General features: G+C 38.5%; 1 protein-coding gene across 2 annotated transcripts in view; it reads right to left on the bottom strand.

Moving 5' to 3' along the window:
* The window catches only part of LOC119419529 (neuropilin-2), a 138475-nt gene that overhangs the window by 3548 nt on the left and 110448 nt on the right, over positions 1–24479 (bottom strand). Inside the window, exons 14-17 of one of the 2 annotated variants that reach the window (XM_037686863.1) lie at positions 23232–23500; positions 21504–21600; positions 20275–20307; positions 2913–2975 (exon numbers count right to left, since the gene is read on the bottom strand). In XM_037686863.1, coding sequence (XP_037542791.1) covers positions 2913–2975; positions 20275–20307; positions 21504–21600; positions 23232–23500 — 462 coding nt within the window. Of the gene's footprint in view, positions 1–2912; positions 2976–11789; positions 12214–20274; positions 20308–21503; positions 21601–23231; positions 23501–24479 lie in introns of those variants that run through there. The other variant, XM_037686864.1, reaches the window with a different exon arrangement.

Genomic DNA, 24479 nt, shown 5'->3' on the forward strand with positions numbered 1-24479 from the left:
AAGGTAATGAGAAAGTTCCTGGAGAAACCTTGACGGGGACCGCCACATTGCGGCCATTTAAAATTTTTGGTTTGGCAGTACTATGTTTTGGGGTTCATATCCAATTTCAGCTCAATGTGGTAAAAATCAATGACATATAGTATTCTTTGCTTTTAAGCTATGGTGGTCATCTTGAATTTTTGATTCAGATCCAGTTTGTGATGGGGGACGTTCTCAGCTATAACTACACCAAATTCCAGTTCTGTTTGTGTAAAAATAGCTGAGTTAAAGCCATTTAAATGTAGCTTTGGTGGCCATCTTTAATTTTTTTTTTAATTCAGTATTTATGGGGCATTGCTTTCAGCTACCACACCAAATTTCAGGTCAATATCTCTAAAAATGGCTGATTTATAGTTTGTTTCAATGAGAAAAATGGCATCGTTGTTTGCAAATTATGTTGCCATGGTAATTTGAAACGCCAATAAAAGTAATAGCACACATCATAGTGCAGAACTGGTCATTTTGATATAAAATTTTTGGGGGTACACATTGCAGTGGCTGCCTTCAGGCAAAAATAAGAAAAAAAGTAACTTTGGTGTCACTGCTGTTAGCTCTCATTACAAGCTTCACATTTTAACACCATTCACTGTGCACAAAAAAAAAGCCCGAGTACAGAGCCCAAAGTGAATAATAAAATATATTTCATGTGATTTATGGATATAATTGGACTCATTTGTGTCTGTATCAGCTCTGAGGTGGGTCACTCCCTGTAGTTCTGAACAGATTTACAGTATATACATTTCTTTTTTTAATGATACAGCTGAGCTGTTGGTGCAGACCACACCTAATAGAAGAGATGGAAAGAAAAAGGCGTGGGAACTGAATTTGTTTGCTGAACCTTGTCTTGAAGATTTAACATGTCAGAGCAGTGGTGCAGTGTTTTTTTCAGTGGCAAAGGTTGTATCTGGGAGTGGTTTAGTCGTTGTCTTTCTCCGCATGTCACTTTTTCATACATCTACATTAAATAACATCAGAGTTCTGAGTGACTGGATTAACAGAAGACAAATAAACAAAAACAACAACAGCACAAAAAGCTATTGTACTTCCATATTGTATCCTTTTACCCAGGGCTTGGAGTGGCTGCTAAAACCTTTTTATTGGAGTTTTTATTTTGAATTTTTTTTCTTTTGATAATATTTTGATTAGATTTGGTAATAGCAACAAAATAACTTAATAACAACTACAAAAACAAATCAACAAAAATACTTCAAATGTGGACCCTGATATCTTTAACCACACCTTTAAATGTTCACCTTTCCTGTCTTTAACAATCCTGCCTTCTGTTTTTTTGGACATTGCACCTTATCGTTTATATCACATGGATTAAAACACATGAAGAACTGTGATGTTAATTTATGTTGAAAAGTCAAACCAAGAGACCCTGGACGAGGCTTCGTCGTTGATAAATTTGGAATTAACTGAGATTAACCTCAAGGAAATATACTGATTCACATCATTTCTAATTAGAAGTTATAAAATGTAGTTAATGTATAATCTTAAAGCTACTTTAGACACATCATGAAATGAAAGGTAATATGTCTGTTTTGGGATTTAGTGTACTCATTTTTGGGGGGGGGGGGCAACCTTGCTAATGCAACGTTTTCAGAGTTTAATGGAAGAACAACTTAAAACAGGAACATCCCAAACTGGATGTAAACAAATGCTTCGAGTCGAGGAAAAAAAAAAATCACTGTAACGCCACTTCATTTAGTGAAATGTGACATCTGTGCTGCTGATTATCCATGCTGCTGATCTCATGCTGCTGTATTCATTCATACCCATCTACTCACCACAGACTCATGTTCGGGCTGCTGTTGTTACGCCATATTGTTGTACATTATCAGTGTTAAGCGTATATCTTAGATCTTTTAGCGTACCGTTTGCCGTTCGTTTAGCCTATGTCTTAGTGTATGTCTTAGATCCTTATATAATATTTCTTTTAATACTTTATATTTTTGCTATTTTTGGGTGTAACTGGGACCCTGAGTACATAATTTTGTTCCACCTCATGTACCACATGTGATGGAAATGACAATAAAATTAACTTGAAGTTGAAGTAAACCCTGATGTTTGTCTTGTGCATGTCAAGGAGCTGCAATAAACCAGAAATATAACAATCTGGTAAATGGTTACAGACGTATGTGAGTGGTCTGTCTCACTTTATTTAAATAAAAAAAGGTACCCCTTTGCAATAAGGCTCCCCTGATAGATGGCTAATAAATAGTTTATAGATACATTAATTCCTCTATAAACACTTTATAAGTCATTTATAATTGTTTATTATGCATTAATTAAGGGTGACAGGGAGACAAAACTGACTCTAGATTTGATACATTTAACATTTCAGAGTAAGTTACTACCTTGTAAGCACAAGTGTTTGTAAACCTATTTTTTTTAGGATATTAGCTGTAGATACTTATAATGCAGTGATAAAGTACAATATTATATGCTAAAGAAATAGGTTTACAAATACTTATTGTGCTTACAAGGTAGTAACTTATTAATATAACAACTCTAGATGAAATATATAGGTGAACAGATTTGGCTCACTATGGCAAAAAACTGGTCAGTTTTGTCTCCCTGTCACCCTTAATTAATGCATAATAAGCAGTTATTAATGATTTAAAAGGGTTTATAGAGGAATTAATAACATATCTATGAACTACTTATTAGAAATCTATATATCTTATTGTAAAGTGGTACCAAAAGTGTTTCGAAACAAACTTTTAAATTCTGTTTAACACTCTGACATGAACTTGTGCACAGCTCAGGTTGTCTGTCACTGTTGCCACAGGCATGTCTGTGATTTGACTTGTCTTCGGGGCGAGGCAGCGAGCGTGTCCTCGGGCTGAAAGCAGAGGAGAGGACCTCACCTCCATTGATGTGCTGCTTGTGATTGAACGCAGGATCGTTCCCGAAGTCCGCAGCTTTCCGATCTGTCACAGAGAGAAAGAGAGAACGAGCCGCATTAATCTCCACCATCCACTTGATGCTCAGAGCTCTGCATCAAGCTGCGATAACATCTGAAATGTTGTAGGTGGAAAACACACAACGCACAATCCGCTCAAAACGTGAGCGATCTTGTTTGAAATTTTCTACAGAGATCAAACACGGGATCTCCTCTAAACCACTGCGTTCAGTCCATCGAGGGAAAATAACAGCAGCGCTGGTCTACTTTTCAGCCAGACCTGCATGAAGCTGGCAGCTTTCATTATGTGATAAGCATCGGGGCTCGCTTTATTTGCTTTTAAATGAAAAGAAAGTCAGACTGAAAGCGTGGGAGTGAAGAGAAAGGGAGATAAGTGAAAACTGAGCTGAGGAAAAAAAATAAGACACCAAACCATTTTTGTAGAAAAATATTACTTTTATTACCTCCGCATACATCACAACCTATTTGCTTTTTAGACCATGAAATTCAAAACGCTAAAATACCACATTTCAAATTTCTAAGGCAGGCCGGAGTGCAAGACTTAGAAAGGTTTGGAGGCTCATTTCTCCTTCAGTTTGATTCAGGGAAATTGACATTATAATGCACAGAGAAAAAACAGGGGAGCAATATCTGGGCAGCTGATAATCATTTATTGAGCAAGGGAACTGAAAGCACTTTATAATGTGGAACTGTAATAGATATTCAGAAGATAAGAGGTGAAAACTTAATTTAGTTTGTGTAGGGAAAAGATCAGAGTCTCATTTCCTCAGTTAGATAAGGTCATTCATCCACGAGACAATTTCATAATACAGCATACCTCGAATAAAGTGCCTTCAAACTTTCCTAAAGCTGTAAATAATGCATAATAAAACATTTAAATGAAACAGGAGGCAATTATTTTAGTGACACAACTCTGACTAAAGAAAAAAAGACATAGAAGAACCTAAAAAAAACCCTAAAATTAAAAACATCCAACACTGATTCAGATTAACACTCTCAGTTGATTGAGGAGTGCTGAACTTGGATCAATTTATCAATTTTCTGTCATATTATTAAAATACTCAAAGTGCTAGTTAAAAGAAAATAGAAGAAACTAGCAAGTAAAATGAAAGTCAAACTATTTTCACACAAAAGCTGCAGAGGTATTCAGGAGAAACAAATTCATCTGCACGTTGTGCACTTCACAACAGTGAGGAGGAGGATGCAGGAGAGAAAACATGATGTAGAACGCCATCTGTATTTTACCTACAGTGTGATGAAAACAACAGGAGCAGGTGTTTTTAATGCGAAGAAACAAGTTGAACGTAACTTGCAGGTCAGCAGAAACGAGAATGAAGTTGTGAAATGTGTCCAACTCGTGCACCCTGCACTGCAATGCTCTGAAACTCTGCAAATTGTCTCACTGCTGAGACAATAATTCTGCAAGAATATCAGCTCTTCTTATGACCATTTCAAGAATGCATTGCCTGTATAAAAATGGCAATAAATATATGTTTCCCCCTACAAAGACAGAAAAGTGCTAAAAGCTAATATAGCAGCACTGTGAGGCCCGTGACTGAACTCAGAGATGGATGGACGAGAAGTTTAATGATCCCGTTCTGCTTTAAATTAGAGTTTAAACTGGTGCCAGCTTGAATTAAGCTCAACTTCAGCTATTGCTCATGTCCTATTTAGGACACGATCCGTTCTAGATTATGGCCAAATAATAAAATCTAGATGACTATGGATGTACATCTAAAAGAAGTAACTTTTTTGAAGAAAATCAAATTCGATGGCCCCACACATAAAGAATATAAAAGTAGCTATAATTCAGCGAATTTTACAAATAATGTGCTAAAATTTGACGTGACTGTAGCTGAATGTGACTCATATGGAAGCTCAGTCCTCACCTCCTTCTACAGTTGTGCAGTGAAGAGCATCCTGTGCTCCAGCATCAACGTGTGGCATGGAGGCTGCACAGCTGCAGAAAGAAAAGCTCTGCAGAGAGTGGTGAAGGCTGCACAGAAGACTGTTGGAGTCAGGCTCCCTACCATCACAGACATCTACACCTCCAGATGCAGGAAGAGGGCCACCTGCATCATGAAGGACCCCACTCACCCAGCACACACACTTTTTGCCCCACTCCCCTCAGGAAGGAGGTTGAGGAGCATTAAAAGTAGAGCCACTAGTCTGAGGAACAGCTTCTACCCTGAGGCTGTTAGACTCATGAATCTCTAACCAGGAAAATCCCTGTAATGACATTTTAATTGGAGATTTGTCACTTTATCCGCGCTGCTGATTATCCATGCTGCTGATTTCTTACCCATAAGCTGCTATATTCATACCTGTCTGCTCACAACAGACTCATGTTCAGGTTTCTGTTTAATACACAGTACAATATTACATTACTGTATTGTTGTTTAGCGTATATCTTAGATCCTTGTGTACTACTTCTATATAATACTTTATACTGTTGCTATTTTTGGGTGTAACTGGGACCTTGAGTACACAGTTTCGTTCCACCTCACCACATGTGATGCAAATGACAATAACCTTGAACCTTGATATTACTACATGAGATTGTATATAATTTTTTTCTCCAGGTTTGACCAAAACAGCAGCAACTCAGTCATTTCTTAACAGAATATGATTTTTGGTCTAAAACTCTGCCGGTGACATTCATCCCTTCAAGGAATACTAAACTGGCTTTAAACGTGGCTCTAAAGTTTATTCTGTCTTTGTGATGTAAACATATCATCTTCAGGGCTCTAATCTCCTGTTGCCACTGTCCAATAAAACCACCCTAGGTCTCGACAAAACATTAAATCGCTTACAGAAAGAAGGCATAAAAAAGGGATGGATAAAAGGAGCTCAGGCCTCCTTTGGATGACCGTTGAACACTTTCTAATGATGCTGGCTTAAAGCCCTCAGGCTAAAACCCTGGGAAGAATTATCACACAGATCTGAGAGAAGATTAAAACTCCCTGTAGCCCCATTTTTTCTCCTTACTTCAATTAGTAAAGAGAAAAATAAAATAAAGCTCTTTTTATACAGGCAGCGGCGGGGATGGCTCTTTGCCACCGCTCGTCTTTCCAGCGGGGGCCTGAGGACCTGTTAGAGTGCTTGCACTGATAATATTTCTCCAGGAAACACAGGAGGAGGAAATAAAAAAAATAGAGATGACTTGCGGGTCTAGAAATGCTTACTGCAGGGTTTTATGAATGCAATCAGCTCCATTAACTAATTAGAAATATTAAAGGGCTTCAAAGTGGTCTGTGATGGAGGACGGGGAGGGACGAGAGGGATGGAGGCTGATTTAAAAGCTGTCTGTGAAACGTTTTCCAAATCTTGCAAAAAGTTTGATAGAGTAGGGGAGAATGAAAACAGAAAAAGTGCATGGGTAGCACAACATAAATACAGCCATATATCATTTCTCAATTTGAATTTTGGCCCACATTGATTAGGTTATGGCACAGGGCTGCGGGACTAAGTCACATAATGTGTAAATCATACACAAAGTCAATTGAAACTGAAGAAAGAAGGGCTAGGGAGGACAAAAATGGATATGCAAGCACAAAATAAGTAAAATACTTGTTGACTAAAGCAAAAAAAACCCCTGCAATTTATGGGACACAGCGTGATGAAGACAGTCAATATTAAGAATATCTGTACAGTCGTCCCTCGCTACTACGTGATTTGACTTTTGCGGACACTCTCTTTCGCAGTTTCTCAAAGTAAGCTTGTACATGACACACACAAAAAAGATTGTACACAACACACTATTGACACTTTAACATTACCTATGTGATTGGGACAGTATGGGATACAGTACAGTAAAAAGTTAATGAAAAACATACTTCAGACAGGCATCGCCATTTTGTATTTTTCTCTCAATAAGCCTATATTGTATCGCCAGTCAAAAGAACTACATTACCCAGAAGCCAACAGTGCTTCCGGCTGCTGCTTTCTGCTGAAATGGAGGGAAAGTTTAGATCCGATCCGAAAAAGTTCGGTCCTTATTTGAAGTGACTTCGGCGCTCAGTGGATGCAGAGAGCCGTACGGAACCGACCGAGAATTGGACCAGAACCGGACTTCCAGCCTCATCGGTTAATCTGAGAGCTGCTTGCCGGCCCATGACGCCTCTCGAGCGGGGAGGCGTTACTTAGAGGTCCGGTGTTTTCTCTGGAGCTCACCGGGATTCTTTTCATCCGGATCCCTCTGGATTATTTGGACTTGATCGGTACCATTGTGTAGTTTTGTGCTGGCTATCCGAAGGTCCGGCTCTCTCTAGAAGCATCTTGGTGCTCAACGGCTGCACAGAGCTGATCAGAACCGGACCAGAACCAGATCAAGGCTAGCGATTTGCAGTACTGTACAGTACATACGGAATATTAAAATTACACAGGGTTAAGAGTTCATAACATTGCAAGAGTGTGGGAAAGGTTTATGAAGCTTTAAAATAAATATAAATGTTAAAATAAATATAGCGTTCCTACTTTGCAGTTTTTCACTTATTGCGAGGGTGTCTGGAATCCCTGTGATAAACGAAGGACTATTGTAGTGTAAAAAGTGTTTGCAACAATGATTTCATTGGAAATCAGGGTTTCTCTCCACCACTCTGGTCCATGTTGGGTGTTCGGTTTGTGTGCTCTGCATAAAATGTCTGTTTTCCAAAAAAAGAGGAGTTCTTTCATCTGTTTTTGTGTTTGAAACAACCTGCCCTCCACCTTCGGTTCTCCCTCTCCTTCCATCCAATCCACTACCTGCCTCCCTGTTAGCCTCCCTCTCAGACCGAAGGAGAAATCTATCTTTAGAAAGTAAAGGGAGCAGCTTTTTTCTTCACTTCTTTCATCTCTTTCCATCTCTGGGAGCATTCTTAGGAGAAAGAAAAAAGGTGGGTGGGGGGGTGATCCTTGCTTAATGGGCCCTTCTCCTCTGAGAGATTTTGCTCCCCTCCATCACTGCCTCTCATTTACCCTCCTGTTTTTTTCTTCTCTTTTTACAGGAAGGATTTGCAGTGAAGGAAGGGAGCAGAATAAGAACAAGGAGGTTTTGATCGGGGGGTGGGTTAAGGGGATGTGCACACGAACAAAACGATGTAGGTGTGCAGCAACAGAAGACGGCGCAGAAGTACAGGAAATACGTACCACAGACAAGTTTCTTTTCATTATCCGAATAGATTTCAAACAAAAAACATTGGTTTGATTCAGTTTTGCTATTTTAGACAAACATGATGACTAAATAAGAAACAAACACTCAGATGTTCAAAATGGCTTCGATTTCATATGAACTGAATATAAGCGAAGAGCTAAAACAGCAAGAAAACTTGATGCTTCACATACAAGATAATGACAATATTTTACATAAAAACATCAACAAAAAAGACTAAATTGGGAATTTTCTGAAAGCCTTTAAGTGTTTTTCTCCATTTAATGTTGTTTTAGGGTTTTCTGATTGGGAGCCATGCATAAAAAATACATTAAAAAATGAGAATTTAAAAGCATCCCCTCATGAAAATTACTTACGTAGTGGAAAATAAAGATGTAAAATCTGTTTACGTCGAGAAAAGTTTGAATATAGGTTGTTAAAATAAGCACAGCAGCTCTTTATTGTGTTAGTTTTTGGATATAAAACACACATTAGATAAGTTTAGCTCAGGTTTGGTTGTTTTAGGGCGCTGCTTGCTGAAGGTGGGGTCAGATGTTTAGGGTCTTTAGATGAGTTCCAGGTAGACAAACAAATGTTAACATCATTGCTAATTACTATATTGTTCACCATGATTGTTGATTGTTATTAGTCAACAAAAAAAGGTAAAATTATGTTTTTTTGTCATAATCCTTGTTTAATTGAACTTATCGATGATGTTTGCTTACTGTGACTGTGACACTTTTATTTTGTGGATCAGATGATGGGATCTAATGTCTCAAGGTAAAACACCACAGGGCTGCAACTGTTTCAGACTAGTTGACGAATACGAAGTTTGCAAGAAAATTAGTTAATTTTGAGCAACTGTCTGTAACCAGTGAGCCACATGTCTACAGTTTGCACGACCAGTTTTAAAAATCACAAAAGACTTTTTGTGTGCATAACGATTTTTGGTTATACACATAATTCTGTTGCTCACATTGTACCCATCATGCCCCCCCCCCCCCATTTATAATTGATTGAAATACACTCTTGAAATGAATTTAAGCAGTTCATGCAGTTAACTACTTTTTATTATCAATGGGGAGGTTTGGAGACCTAAACGCTTGGGTCTGTGCCCTCAGATTTACAAAAGCTAAATCCGAGGGCACATTTTGAGACGTTCAAGACGACTCTTGATTACTTTGAGCGTAAAGTATGGCGTGACAAATTTGAACATGATCAAAACTCAAATGACAAAAAGCCTGTGGGACTCTTGCGAGACATTTTAGAGTCATTCAGTTGCAGGTTGGTGACATACAAAGTACATCCCTTAAAACAGTGGTCTCAACCTTTTTTTGTGCCATAGACCAGTTTAATATCGGACAATATTTTCAGTATTTTCACGGCAGGGGGGCTGGGGGTCCTCGCCCAGAGAATTTTGAATTAAGTAGTTGCCATTTCCTGCATTCTGTTGTATTTTACAAAGGTTTATTACAGTAGATTAACATGAAACACAAGATGTAAACTCATTATTGAAATGACTGCAAAGCGTTCGTAATGCAAAACTGCTGCAGCTCTGCAGGTACGAGGTGTTCACTTCAGGACAAATTGAGGTTGCCGATTGGTCAATTGCTGATGTGCCTACTGGATTGATTGACAGGTGGGCCGAGAATCCGACTACTGCAAAAAAAAAAAAAATCATAAACTTTACTGGTCTATTTTAAGACTGTCATCATTTATTCCATGTTTAGTCAATATTTGTTCAATATTTTGGTGAATCTAAGGTTTGAGAACTGAGTTTCCTTACACAATCCTAGTGAAGGTTTCTTTATTTGTCAAGGGCGCTGAGTTAAAATTTAGGGGCGTTTGAGCACCACCATAAAGTTGCTAAAATCACCACTGAAGCCAGTTTATATTTATAATTTGCTTTTAAACACTTTATGTGTGATTTATAAGTGCATTAAGTGCATTTCTGATCTACTTGTTTAGTTAGTATATCCCACACCGGGGTCAGCTGTGCCTCGTCGTCCTCCTCCCTGCTCCGCAGTGATTCACGCATCAGATTTTTCACAAAAGCACAGGAACGTATGCGTAGTGCAGAACTTTAATTATATTTTTGTGTTTTTTCATCAAATTGCCCAAGACTTTGAACTTTTAGGGGCGGATATTTTTTTAAGGGCAGAAGTGGAAATGCTAAGGAGTAGCTCTGATGTGATATCAGGAAACTTTGTTAAAAATATAGTTTTATTTAGTGTTATAGTCACTCTTTGTCATGCGGGTTGAAAAATATGCAGTATAATCCTTCAAATGTACAGATATGGCCGCGTGCATACACCTGTCTGATTGTGTGTGTGTGTGCGGCCCAGTACCAAATGACCCACGGACCGGGACCGGTCCGCGGCCCGATGGTTGAGGATCCCTGCCTTAAATCACATAAAGTGATGGCTTGGTTGCCGGTTTGAAAATTTTACTGATTTGTTTTATTTGTAAACCTTCAGAATAGCAGTAAAACAATAAAATGTAAGGCTCTCTATGTGCTCTATGCACTAAAACAGTCTTGAAGAAGCTGGCCTTTAGAAACAAACACTATATGAATACGCAGCTTGAGATAATTATTTTAATTACAGCATATTTGACCTATTTTACTGAATATAAGCAAAACTGATAAATTCATGTTAGCCCGGTAATCCACTGGGCCAACCTGCTGCAAAATCTCAGTTTGAAATTAAAACTTCCCAAAAAACATTCTGGTCTTTGCATTCTTATGCACTCAGTACATAAATGTGAGTGTAATGTAAAAAAACAGAAAAATAATGTTTTTTTTTTTACTGTGAACATTAACCGACAGGCAGGGAATTCAGGCAATGGATGGTCGAAACAAACAGCATCCATCCACATTCCTATTTGACTTTAGGCACAAACTCATTCAAGAGGTGAAGCAGAAATAATTAAAGCACATCTTTTTTTAAAAAGGCATATCCAGGGTTTTGTTTAAAAATAAAAAAAAAGCACTGATGAGGCTTGAAAAGATTCAGGAGCGTCTGTGCATACACGGTTGTGCAGTTTTCATCTACCCAAGCTGCACTGCACAGAGCACTTTTGTATCAGACCAACATTTTTCACCTTTTTCTGTTCTGGTTTCTTCAGTCTCTTTTCTTTTCTTAAAGGAAAAATACTCTCTGAGCCTCACTCAAACCAAAAGCAGCAACCATCTCTCCTAATACTTCACACAAACACAACGTGTCCTCTGTATACCTGTGTGAAAATCCCCTCTCTGTCAGACGGGACATTTGCAGGCAGCCAGTGTCCGAGCCGCAGATCAGAGCAAAGCAGACAAACACGTCCTGATCTGACATCTCTGGAAGGAAAGAACTCGACATACGTAGTTCACTTCTTCTACATGCAGCCTGACAGCTCATGATGTACTCGTTTCACAGCTGGACTCGTTCACAGGCTGATATGCACATCAGAAAACTGCTTAGGACATCAATAAATAAATATGTTGTGTTCATCAGGTCTTCAAACGTTACAACTGTAAACTGAAGCTCCTCCCTTTCTCTTCATTGAGAGCCAGTGTTTACTGATCATTAATTAAATCCATCATCGGCCAGAGGAGCTGGAACTTCTGCTGTAGCATCCCATCGTTCACCAGTAGAGATGAGGCTGCAGATTCTTTTAAAGGGCTAGTCACAGTTTTCAGGTTCTTGATTTGGCCAATTCTTTCACGTCTGAGTCCAGTCCTTTCAGCAACGCGAGCCGCAGCTGTCGTTTTTCTCCAGTGTTATGACCAGTGTGGGTTCAAGGCTTGAACTGGTTCCTGGGTAAAGGCAGTTTTGGTTGGAGTTACAGCTGGGGTTTTGGCTGTGGTAGTAGTAGCTTTCCGGGCTCGGCTGATACGGCTGTTGGCAGCTGTGGTACATCACTGAATGATGATGGCTGCTGCTGCTGCTGCTGCTGGTGCTGGTGCTGCTTTTCTCCGGCGCCCAGTGGTAGCGACGACTGCACAGCATCATCATCACAGTCACAGTGACCAGCAGCAGGAGGGCGCCGCCTCCCGCCAGCACATAGTACCAGTAGGCAGGGAGCGGCTGTGCCACCACCGCATCTACAGAGGGCTTGGTTCCAGATATGGCACCCCCTGAAGGGCAGGAGGAAACATTACTGGTTGGCTCACTAGAGAAGCGAGGCAGGCATGCAGGCTGCATTGACGAAATAAAAGCTGGGGATTAACTGACTGACATCCAACTAAACCCTCGTTTGTCAGTGATTGGCAGGCCTGTCAAGCTTTTAATTTCTCCACATGCTGAGGTGTGCAGAACTGGGAAGACAAACCACCTTTAATATCAATAACAGGACTGAAAACACATCTTGTATCATTACCAGCTGTGGCTCACAAACCTGTACACATGATAAACTATCAGGATTCATTTTGCTACATTATATTAGAAATAAAACATCTGTATCCTTTTAAATTCTTCTCATCATTTTAATATTTAAACCAAAGACTAAAGACAAAATGAAGAGTACGCTTCAAAGGAGTTGTCATCTGGCTCTGTGCCTTGCTATTATTGTGTGAATGTTTATGAAGCATTCACACTATTGTGATCCATTTTTCTTCCATCCATTTTTAGGTGCGATTCTCATCCCGCATGTTTTCAAGCTATTTCAACAAATCATACATGAAAATGTTCAGCTCTTTCAGGACAATCCCGCTATGACTTTTGGTATTGGTGCAACTTTAGCTTTTTTAAATATTTTGCTTTCCATTTTTTTCTCCTACAAAATGAATGGAGCTCATTTTACATCCTTCAAATCTTTAGATCTGTTCACAACCTTTTACTGCTCCTTTCACATTTTGATCCAGATCCGTTTCTTTCAGCTTCCGGTGCAAATTTAAACTTTTTTCGGCTAATTTCAGCTGTTTTTTTCAGCTGTTTTGTGCTCCTTTCATGTTCTTTCTGTAACTACAACATTTTGCGTTCTTTTTCTAATGTCTTTTTTATGCTCCCGTCAGCTTATTTCTGCAGGCTTCAGTTTTTACTGCTATTTCAGCTACTATTTAGTGGTTTTATGCAAATTTGAGCCTTTTCAGCTTATTCCACCTTTTTGCACTCATTTCAGGTGTTTCAGCCAAATATAGCAATACTGTGTTCTCTTTCCAATCCTTTTTAGCTACTTTTCAGCTGTTTTTTCTTTTTTTTTGGTTGATTTCAGCTTTTTTCAGATAATTTCCCATTTTTGCACTAATTTCTGCTTCTTTCAATGTAATTGTGTAAAATTGTGCTCTCTCCACGTCTTTCTTGAAACTTACACTTCTTTCTGGGTTTTTATACCTTTCAGCTGTTTTGCCAATTTCAGCTTTTTTCAGATAATTTCCACAGTTTTTGGCAAATTTCTTGTTATTTCAGCCAATTTGGAAAAACATGTTCCTTCTGCTTTCTTCTACTAATTTAAGCTTGCATATTTTAAGCTACCTTTAGCTATTTTTTTTTTTAGCAAGTTTCAGCTTTTTTAGCTAGGTCCCTCATTTTTGTGCTCATTTATGTTTATTTAAACAAACTTCACCAAACATGTACTTTTTGCTTTCTTCTGCTAATTTAGGCTTGTTATTCTATTTCAGCTACATTTCAGCATGTTTTTACATAATTTCAGCTGTTTCTCAACAAGTTCTTCTGCAACAAACATTCACACTGCATTTTTGCGGGAAATTCAGTTTATCAAGTCATATTTAATGTCGATGTGCATATGTAATTGTTTAAAGAGAAACATGGTTTTTCATTAAACTCTCGACGGTGTTTTTATAAATACTGAGTTGTTTTTTTAATCTTTATAAATTTAAAATTAGGTAAAAAAAAACATTTTGTGCTAAGGGCCAATGCAAGTGTTCTTTTTTGTTAAATAATTTTCAAATGGATTGATTTTTCATGTTTTTTCTTTTGTCAGAGACAAAAAAAGACAATTAAAAACTTAAAAAAAAAAAAACCAAATATTGAAAGTAAGAAAATACAATTATAAAACTAGGTCAGTAAATGAAAAATAAATGTGTCTTGTTAGATTAATTCACTTATCACAAATTTTCATACTGTGAGCACTTGAACTGTCTGATGCAGGTATACCGCTCACTACTCATACACACGCCACGCAACCAAACAAAGCAACTAAGGATAACAATTGTATGAATATGCATAAAGCTTGACAGGCCTGAGTTTAAATTTAGCTTCTCTTTAACCAAACCTCATACGAGTTCGTAGCTTTTCAATGTAGCTGCATCGTCCAGTATTTAAACCAGCAATTACACAGTTGGTGTTTCGAAACGTTCATGCAGATTCACCTTTGTTAAATTCTTCTTCCTGATGTAAATGTCACGAGCGTTAGCGGCACATCGACACGCGAAGGCACATGCCATGCGCTCAGAGAATGCAAACAACTGGGTATAAAGTGGCGGCCTGACCCGATCAAAAGGTGGAGGCTGTCGATGCAGCTTTTATTTTCTTTCTTCTTCTTCTTCTTTTTTTTTAAATCGAAGAGGCAAGATCACAGCGAGAGAGAGAGAGAAGTAACAGAGTTGGAGAAAGAAAAGAAGATGAGGAATTATTGGAGGAGAGAATGGAGTAAAACAGAGAGGGAGGGTAAAAAGTAAACTGATGGAGGGTGGCAGGGTGGGGAGGTGGAGGGAAAGAGCTAATCCTGCCATGATATCTTTAATCCTTCATTAAAGGGTTCGACTGAAACTTCAATACTCTGTCAACTCGCTCTGAGAGGAAGCTGCTGCGTGAGAGGAGCAGCTGAAGAGACAGGCAGGATAAAAAAAAGAGAGAAATAATGAAAAAGAAGTAAAAACAAAGGAGAAATAACCTGAGCAAGCACCTAAAGAGGGATGAGAAAGGAAAAACGAAAGAAGAGAGAAAATATAGGGAGACAGAAACTCGAGGCACCCAGTCGACTTAATTTAGTTCTTTTCTTATTTTTCAGTTCAGACGCTCTTTAAGGGTTTAAAATTGGCTTTGATTGTAAAGCTGCTCTCAGTGCAGCCGGCACGCAGAGCCCTCTCACCGGTGGACAGGGAGATAATTTTCAGGGATGGAAAAAAAAAAAAATCACCAATAATTTGCTTTTTTTTAATATATTTTAGAGGGAAGAGCAAGAAAAAAAAAAGTTGGAGTGTCTTTATTAAAGCCTAAAATCTGCAGAAGGCTTCCAGCTTTAAAGTAAAAAGACTTTCAAACGAGAACGCTCACTTCACTCATCAGCAATCTCCCCTTAAAGTATGTAAATGAGAGCATTTGGAAAATTAGAGACGTCACTACAGTCATAAGAATTAGGCTCTTTTGTCAGAGTGTGCATTAATATGTAAGATATGTCAGCCTCCTTATGGCTGCAAAATGTTACTGAGCTGAAGTTCTGGAAAGACAGTTTTTAAATCCACCAGCTTCACTTCAGGTGATTTTTATTTCAATCTAATATACATTTGCTTTTACTATAGCTGCTCTTTATTGTTTATAATGTTCCTTTTGCTCCTTAACAACTCAAAAGACATTTTTTTACATGAAAAATAGCTGTGGTAACCTCCATTAACAGTATGTTCAAAACATCTAGAGCAAAGGTTAGAAGAGCTTTATTTTGGGTTGGTTTTTAACAGGAATCTCAAAGACGACTCGTGATCCTTCTTTCTAATAAACCTGGATTTCAGAGCCTGCGCTGCTGTTAAACAGGGAGTCATATGATAGTTGTTCAAGATTCAGCAGGATAAAAAAAACCCAGCAAGGATTAGCTGAAATACTTGGAGCATGACTCAGCTGACTCTGGTTGTCTCTTGGCTTTGACTATTTTTGGGAATGGTATGCATGTTTAACCTTAAAAACAGCAAATAACCTGACTGTGAGAAAACCACTGCATTATCCATAAATATGCTCTTAGCTCTGCCAACAGATGAAAAGTGAACTGTGTTAAATAGCAGAATAAAAGTGCAACAATCCACACCAAACCATGATTCACACTTCACAAGAATCAACAAATAAATCCTGGCTGTTTTTAAAATTATTGTTATCGCCGGCTGCTTAAAGCTGACTCACGATCCAACAAAGGTCAGCCAGGTCATCTGGACGGTTTCGTTTTATTTATTTTTTTGTTGTTGAGCTGTTTCGTCCTTCATCCAAAGGACTTAATCAATCCATAAACTGTAGGACTCAGTTTGTTGTTTTGTTGAGCTGTGTCTCCTCGGACTGATGAAGTTCACTGGATGAAGGAAGAAACGTTCCAACAGCAAAAATAAACTGTTGACTTGACTGAACTTTGTTGGATTTTCTACTGGGATTATTGAGCATGAACTTTGATGCTTTGAACCTCTTCACCATTTGCTCCTGTCAAGGGTGGACACTTTCCTTCTCCTCTCCCTCCTCCGCTTTGCTTTGCTCTGTCCTGTCTGTGAAACTGCGTCACAGCCTCTCTCTACATATCTTCTGAACCATAACTGTTTGTTATGGATCTGGTCAGTTGGTCTCTCAACACAACTGATTAAATTTTCTCGACGAGAAGACAAGCGCCAAGGATGCATATTGTATTTATGATAACTGGTTTTTGGATTCGGCTGGTTCCTGGTCTATCAACAAACAAGGAAGTTGTCTGCAGCAGATTTGGCCCTGGTCAGATTACCTGCATTTGTCCACTCAATTTGGATGATTGGGAATCAAGAGGATCAGCAAAGACTCAAGGCAGACATGAATCTGTAAAGTTCTGCCTGTTCCCAAAACATTTGTTGCTTATCTGAATTTGGTTCCCTGGCTGGCCTTGACTGGCCACCTTATCTCAATTTGCCTGGAGAACCTGTAAATTGATGCTCTGCCCACTCCTTTCCCCTCTCACCGAGGAAGTCTGCGGACCTATCAGAGGGACCCGGTTCAATAAATGTTCCATCATTTCAGGACTTGGATTCTCTCTGGTGCTTTTTCCAGGTTGACCTCGGCTCAAGAGTGTTTATGGATCTCACCAGAGGGAACTGACTGATTGTACCATTCTTATCAGACTATTTCAGTGTCTCTGGAGTGTCCTTGACACGAGCACCGCTCTTGTCGTCTCCCCTCCCCTGCGAAATGTCTACGTCACTATGTGCCTATGTGCGGGGTGGTTTTTTCAATATCAGGGTTTTTCTCCTCGGTCAAGGAGAAGGAGTTTGATGGGCATTTTTTTGCCTCCAAATCCATTACATGTGTCACTTTCATTACTTTTTGTCCGTCCAAACAGGTCTCACTTGTAAATGAGTCTTTGAGGCTCATTGTGATCTAGCTGTCTAAATAAAGGTTGAATGAATGAACTTCGGCTGTGGCTGCCTCAGAGGAGTCGACGGGGGAGAGGGTGGGCCCCGGAAGACATCTTATCACCATCAAACTTGTTAGTCCACTGTGTGGGTTTGCTGTTTGTGGCTCCTTGGATTGAAGAAGTTCTTTGGATGAAGGACAAAATGTCTCAACAAAAAAAAAAAAAGAAATCGTCCAGATGACCTGACTGATCTTTGTTGGATTTTCTACCTGGATTATTGAGCATGAACTTTAATGCTGAGTGACAATGTTTATGTGCACATGTGTCTCTGTTACAAAAAATATTTTTTATGAAACTTCCAGAAATTAACCACTGGATATAGATCTACACGTGATCAACTTTTGAATTCAACTTGATTCAAGATGGCTGCCAACGACTAATTGTCATTACCAACAAGCATGTGGCTAAAACCCGGTCAGTTTTACACATATTTAGCTCAAACTGGATGTGGTAGTAGCTGAGAATCATTACTAACACATACTCTGTGACATCTCACAACCTTGCATAAAGTTTTTTTTCAAGGTTTGACCACAGCGATAAACAATTTTTCCACACATGATGATCTTAGTCTAAAACTCTGGCATGAAAGGGAGTTTGAAATTTGCATCCCTTACAGAAATACTAGTTTTTATTCAGACATGTTTGAACCCTAGATGGAAGTATAAACTACATGGTTAAGCTCAAGGTCAGCACTCTAAACAACGGAACACAAAAGGCCAGCGGATCAGGTCCCAAACCCCTTCTTTGAAAACAAGAACTCCAGCAGCATAATCGGCCTAAGCCCTTTCATCACGTCTCAGACTGGGCTGCATGAGGATGAAGAATAAACACAAAAAGAAAGTAAAAAAAAAAAAAGGAATGCTCGATGCTGATCAGCTTTGAATTTCACGCAGGTGAGATCAACGACTTTCTAAAGTCTGAATCAGAGAAAGAATTTGAGGGGGATGAATAAAAAAGGAAAGAAAGTGGGAAGTACACGGTACAAAAGGAATGATGGAAAAAAGCAAAGGAAGAAGACAGATGTCTTAATATTCTGATGGCAACATAAGGTGGAGTGATGATAGCAAAAACAACTATATGATCTATATGACTTAATCTTCACTCCAAAGTAAATTAAACTTTAAATATTTTAAAGTTATAACTGGAACAGAATGTAAAAACTCAACCTGCACCAAAACGACCAGCTCCATATCTCAGATACACACAGTGTGAACCACAGAGCACCCTTAAAGACTCACAACACACCTAGTGGCTTGTCTGTTGCACATTGTTGCCAATAAAATGCAACAACTACTCTTTGTAATAATCACACGACTATTCCTTCAAAAACACAACGCGTTACCAAGAGTTTCAGCCAAACATGCAGGGATTCATGCAAAGAATCCATTCCAGCAAGCTGCAGTCAGGACACTTTATGAAGACTTTCCTCCTTAAAGCACACATTTTGTTTCAGCTATAATATATTCAATTGAAAACGTACAATATATGTACAGAATCACATTTAGGTTTGTTTGGGAATAATCCACCAGATCAAACTTTCTGATACATGGTCGTGTGAAGTACTTTTAGTAAATGGCACACCTGCAGCAGACAGCAACCAGGGAGGATTCATGAACGATAAACTGAGCTCAAATGTATCCATTTGGTGTTTAAACTAACATTATATTTTAATAAATGCACAAAATACCATTAAAACTGTAACAGAGTAGATTCTTGTATTACATAACTTGCATTAGACAAGTTTATGCTGCAATTACTTCTTAAATTGGACAATATTAAAACTATGTCGCTGCACAATTTAATTTTTCCAATTCTCAAAACACGAATAGATTAAAAAAAAAATGCATTTAGCAAATATACAGTAGTCCCTCGTTTATTGCGGTGGGTTTCGCTCTCAGTCCACCTGCGATAAGTGAAAAAATGCAAAGTAGGAATAGTAGTACAAGTAGTAAGTAGTAGTTTATTTTAGTATTCATATATATAGATATATATATTAATACATTTTAAACCCTTCCAATACTCTTGCAATACTCTAAACAATGTTTCTAAACTCTAAACTCTCTAAAAAAGCCTAGCATGTCATAATCTCCACTCTCTCTGCCACCTGCTAGCACTCTTGGCCACACCCACTTTCCCGCTGCAGAACGGAGATCATGACATGCTGCAGGAGGGAGCTTCTCCCTGCACATGTGTGTTGCACATGGATGCAGCAGGTGCTAAATAGTTTAAAATAATTTATTTTAAATAAAAATGTCCATGCCGATCTTGCGGCTCATCCATCAAGCTGCCATTATGTGTCATGTCCAGTCTTACTTTGAATACCCGCGAAAGCGCGAAGTAGCGAGAGACTACTGTAATCTTTTCATATCGCTGTAAATGCAATATCTAAAAATATTCCACCCAAATTTCTCAAGACACCCTGATAGACTCTGTTTGATGGAGAAAATATTAAAGCAAATAGTTTATCTGATACTAAAGGGAGATGGAGTTGTAGTCGATTTACATTTTTTGAGATTTAAGTTGATTTCTTTTGTAAAACAAACAAAAAAATTGAATGATTTTCACAGTATTGCTATTTGGAGTTGCTGCTGAACTTTGTCAAGACTCTTCTCTGAAAATCCAAGATTGCACAGATGGCCGTCTACTGTAGGTAAGACACGAACTACTCCTAAGTACTTCATAAATCCCCAACTAAATAATAATAATAAATATTTATTTGGCACATTTGTGGACATACTTATACTGCAGAGAAATACATAATACCATATTTTATGTACTAACAGGTTTACTTGAGGCTGGAACGATGCATCAGGCTGAGCTCGGCAACAAGCAGGAAGCACAGACAGATTGACAAAAATGAACAAATGCACAAAATCAAACTTACTGGGAATGCCCGAGGTTAAGGCTGGCAGAGGCTCTGGAAAAGAGAAAGAATAAAAATTACTGGAAGTGAAATTAATAGGAGTGTCTGAAATATTTAGGATTGAACAAGAATCCTGTCAGTTGCTAAGATCTTTTATTTTATTTTATTTGATTCAGAATCTCTTAAAATTATGACATAAACGTTTGTGTAAAAATATTTTGGTAGTGCTCCATTTCAGATTGTATGGTGAAATGTTTCATATTGAAACTCATAATTTAAAAACATTTTATGCTGACAAAACAATACCACATATCTTTCTTTGCAGCATCACTTGTTAGTCCTATGTGGAAAAAAATCCATACCAATTTGCCATGCTTAGAAATATCCATAACATTTCTTGAAAGTACTTTTTACAAAATGGCAAACACAAAACCACAAGTTTTTTATTTATTTCTTGTTAATTGTTTTCTGTTTTTAATGCTTTATTTACTTTCTATTCAGATTTTACCTTCTTTTTCTTAATTAAAAAATGTTTTAATGTCAAACATAATGGTAAAAAAAAGTCATGAAATGATGAGCAATGAAAGGGCAATGAAATATGAAGTTAAATCCTCTTTATAAGTAAAATCAACTCATTTCCATAAACAGTGTCTAGTACATAAACAACAATTCTATCTTTTATTAAATTATCCTCTCAGAGCCTTTAAACTTCAAACTGTCTGAGCTCATGTGAATATTAATGAAAGTATGATTTATTTTTCTCTATATAAGAACTCAGGTTATGCAAGAAAAGTCCACGGTTATTACCGGTCACCTTATTTGTTTTCTTTGTGCTAAACTGTGGAGAAGCTCAGAGGCATTTTGAATCCAACAAAGCCCTTCTGTCCAGGAATTACACACAAGCTTGTGCTCGTTTTTGATGCTTAACGTCTGAGACTTTGGGGGGAGATGATATTAAAAGTTGGATAAAGAGGGAGACAATAAGGGTGAGAAGGAACGAGAGGAATGAAGAAACAGCAGGTTGGGTCGGTACAGGAAAAGACTCAGGGAGATTTAATGAAAGATAGATTAAAATCTGTGCCTAAAGGTTATTTGTGCCCTACTTTCTTTTCTTTTCCTTTCCTTTTTTTTTGATGAGTATAAATGAGAAATCTTTAGTGTTTTTCTCCTTTACCCTCTCTGATCTAGAGTCCAATAAAAACAACAACAGCAGAAAAAAATGGGATGAGTGGACGGAGTGTGGGACTTACTTGCACACTGTTCCAACTCGACGTTGTTGCTCATGTGGATGTTGTCTATTCTGATGTGTCCTCTGGTTGGATGATCAAAAAACCCCTCAAACACCACCTGAAAAGGTTTGAAACAACCAAAACTAAAATTATTGTGTGTGGCACAACAGCACTGTGTGCCAAAGCTACAATAATCTACTGTACAAGATGATGCAGTTTCACAATAAAAGCATAGAAATCTAAACTGCTTCACTTTTTTGACGAAAAAAAAAAAAAAAATATATATATATATATATATATATATATATATATAGGAGTCCCTCATTTATCGCAGGGGATCCATACCCTGAAGACCCGCAATAAGTGAAAAATAGCGAAGAAGAAATAGTTGTGTAAGTAGTAGTTTATTTTATTATTTATATAAATATATATTAAGGCATTTAAAACCCTTCCCACACTCTTGTAATACTCTTTGCCACCTGCAAGCTCTCTTGGCCACGCCCACTTCTCTGCTCTGCAGCTGAACATCTGATCAGCTGTTCAACTGTAGCAGGACGATTATCTTGTTGCAGTAAGGGCTGCACAAAGCTGCAGGAGGTGCTAAATAATTTATTTTAAATAAAAATTTCATGCCGATCGTGCAGCTCATCCATCAATCAGCCAGTTGTGTGTCATGTCCAACCTTATTTTGAAAAACCGCGATAGAGCAAATCTGCGATAAACGAACCACAAAGTAGCGAGGGACTACTGCAGTACTCTTTTGGGGGGGGGGGTGGGGGGTGGTTGTGGCTGAGTAGTTAAAGCAGTCATCGTCCAATGCAAGAGTTGAGGGTTTGACTCCACCAGCGATCACATGCCGAAGTGTCACTGGGCAAGACACTGAACCCCTCATCGCCTCTGATGTGTGTCCCATCGGTGTATGAATGTGATAAAGCTCTGATTAGTCTCTTTAGAATGATTTGTTCAATTAGCTTTGTAGAGATCTAGTAGAGAGTTGTATGAATGGGTAAATGAAGGCACAGATTGTAGCGTAAAGCTCTTTGAGTATCTTGATAAGATAGAAGGGCGCTATATAAGTACAGTCCATTTACCATTTTAAAATTATGACATGCATAATGAAGGGACATATATCCTAATAGTTGGTTAGGGGTCAGGATAAAATAGGTTTTGACCTAGATAATAAATAAAAACAGGGTTGCAGCTTCACAATCCTACCCTAAACAAACAACTATATGAGTAAAACCCACAAATAACTGGTCCAGATGATATGATTTAACTTTTTTGGTTGTTATCTACCTGGATGATTGAGCTTACAAACCCTTTGTTCTGAACTATTTTGTCCTTGGTGTCCTCAAGCTGTTTCTGTGAGTAGCAAGTCAACCATCTGGCCTAAAACATTTGATTACTGTTCATGATGATTGATTGTTTTGAATGGATGGGCCCATTTTCATGTGTTGAACGCCTGCTTCCAACAGGAGGATGGCTTGAAACACAGCAGTGAAGGCTACTTATGGGACAGCTCTGGTTGGCAGACTGCAGACTGACCAAGTCTTCCGAATGAGAGACGAAACGTTTCTCACTTAAAGAAGCTGGTCCAGATGGCATGATTTAACCTTTTTTGTTGTTGTTGCTACAAATTCACCATTTTTTGGTGACAAAATAACATTTTGCATATGTGGAATAAATAAATAGATGTCTGGCCTTGGCATTTTTGCCGTCAACACCTATTATGACACATTGGCTCCCTACCTGATACTCTTTGGGGCTTTGTGGAAGGATGGTTCGGCCTTCTTTCCAGTGGGGCCCCTGGTCACCTTTTAGTGCCCATAAGAGGGTGTCTTCCAGGTTGCTGTCCCTCAGCAGGACCCTCAGGCTCCCCTGCGCCTCCCCCTGGAGTTGGTAGTAGAACAGAAGACAGAGCGGGCCTCGTTCTGGCCCCACCTCAGGGCTCAGCAGTCGAGCTATCTTGCGCTGAGTGTGGGAGCCGGCATCCAGGTGGAGGTAGTTCCCTGAAAAATCTGGTAGGATGAAAAACAAATTTGGTGTTACATATCTGTATATGTTGCACTGTAAAAAGGATTTTGAAGGGTTGCAAATACTAACCAAATAACTTCTATGGGGTACCAAGTATGGTTAAACAAACCAACAACATATATTGCAGCATTACAGTGCCGTATAAAGACCTGGCATGGTTACTACAGTATTTTGGATCATTTTCCATGTGGACAAGGACATTTCAAGAAACAATGTCATGCTCACTAGACTATTTTCAGAAATGATAGATAAAAAGGTTGTTTTTGGAAAGACTGTATTTCTGTGTGGCATAAGTTGGTTGCATTTTTAGCCACAACGTTGGCACCACGTGGTTAGCAAGGTGGCTGATCTGTTTGTACATGGAAACTGTAATATGATGCTTTTTAATTTTAATAGACTACATGCAACGTAAAGTTCAGACTGCCTCTTTATTGTCTAAAAACAGTAACACAAATATGTCCAACATAAAACTCCTAAGGACAGTTTTGGTGTTATATTGGATAGAATGTGACCCACGGGTCGTTACTTTCTATAAAATAGTAATATATAATAAGCATTAATGTACACTATAATTTTAAAGTGAGTTGCACCTGGTACATTTTGTTATAGTATTTCCCTTGAGAGCATGTTCATAAGGTTTCTGTAAAACAGTTTCTAATGCATTAAATATAAATTTTACCATATTCTCTGATTTACGATGTTGACATTTAATAATGCCACAGGATATAGCTTGGAATATTAATACCGCCATTTACCACCATTTTTCTGGCTTAACTGTAAATCATGCTGCCATTTCATCATGGCTGCCGATGGCTCATACATGGCTCATACATACACATGGGCAAAAAAATGTGAGAAACAAGATGTGCACAAGATGTGTTTATCCATCCATCCATCCATCCATCCATCCATCCACCCATCCATCCATCCATCCATCCATCCATCCATCCATCCATCCATCCA

This window comes from Nematolebias whitei, chromosome 13, assembly GCF_014905685.2.
Source record: "Nematolebias whitei isolate Nwh7 chromosome 13, NemWhi1, whole genome shotgun sequence".
Classification (NCBI taxonomy): domain Eukaryota; kingdom Metazoa; phylum Chordata; class Actinopteri; order Cyprinodontiformes; family Rivulidae; genus Nematolebias; species Nematolebias whitei.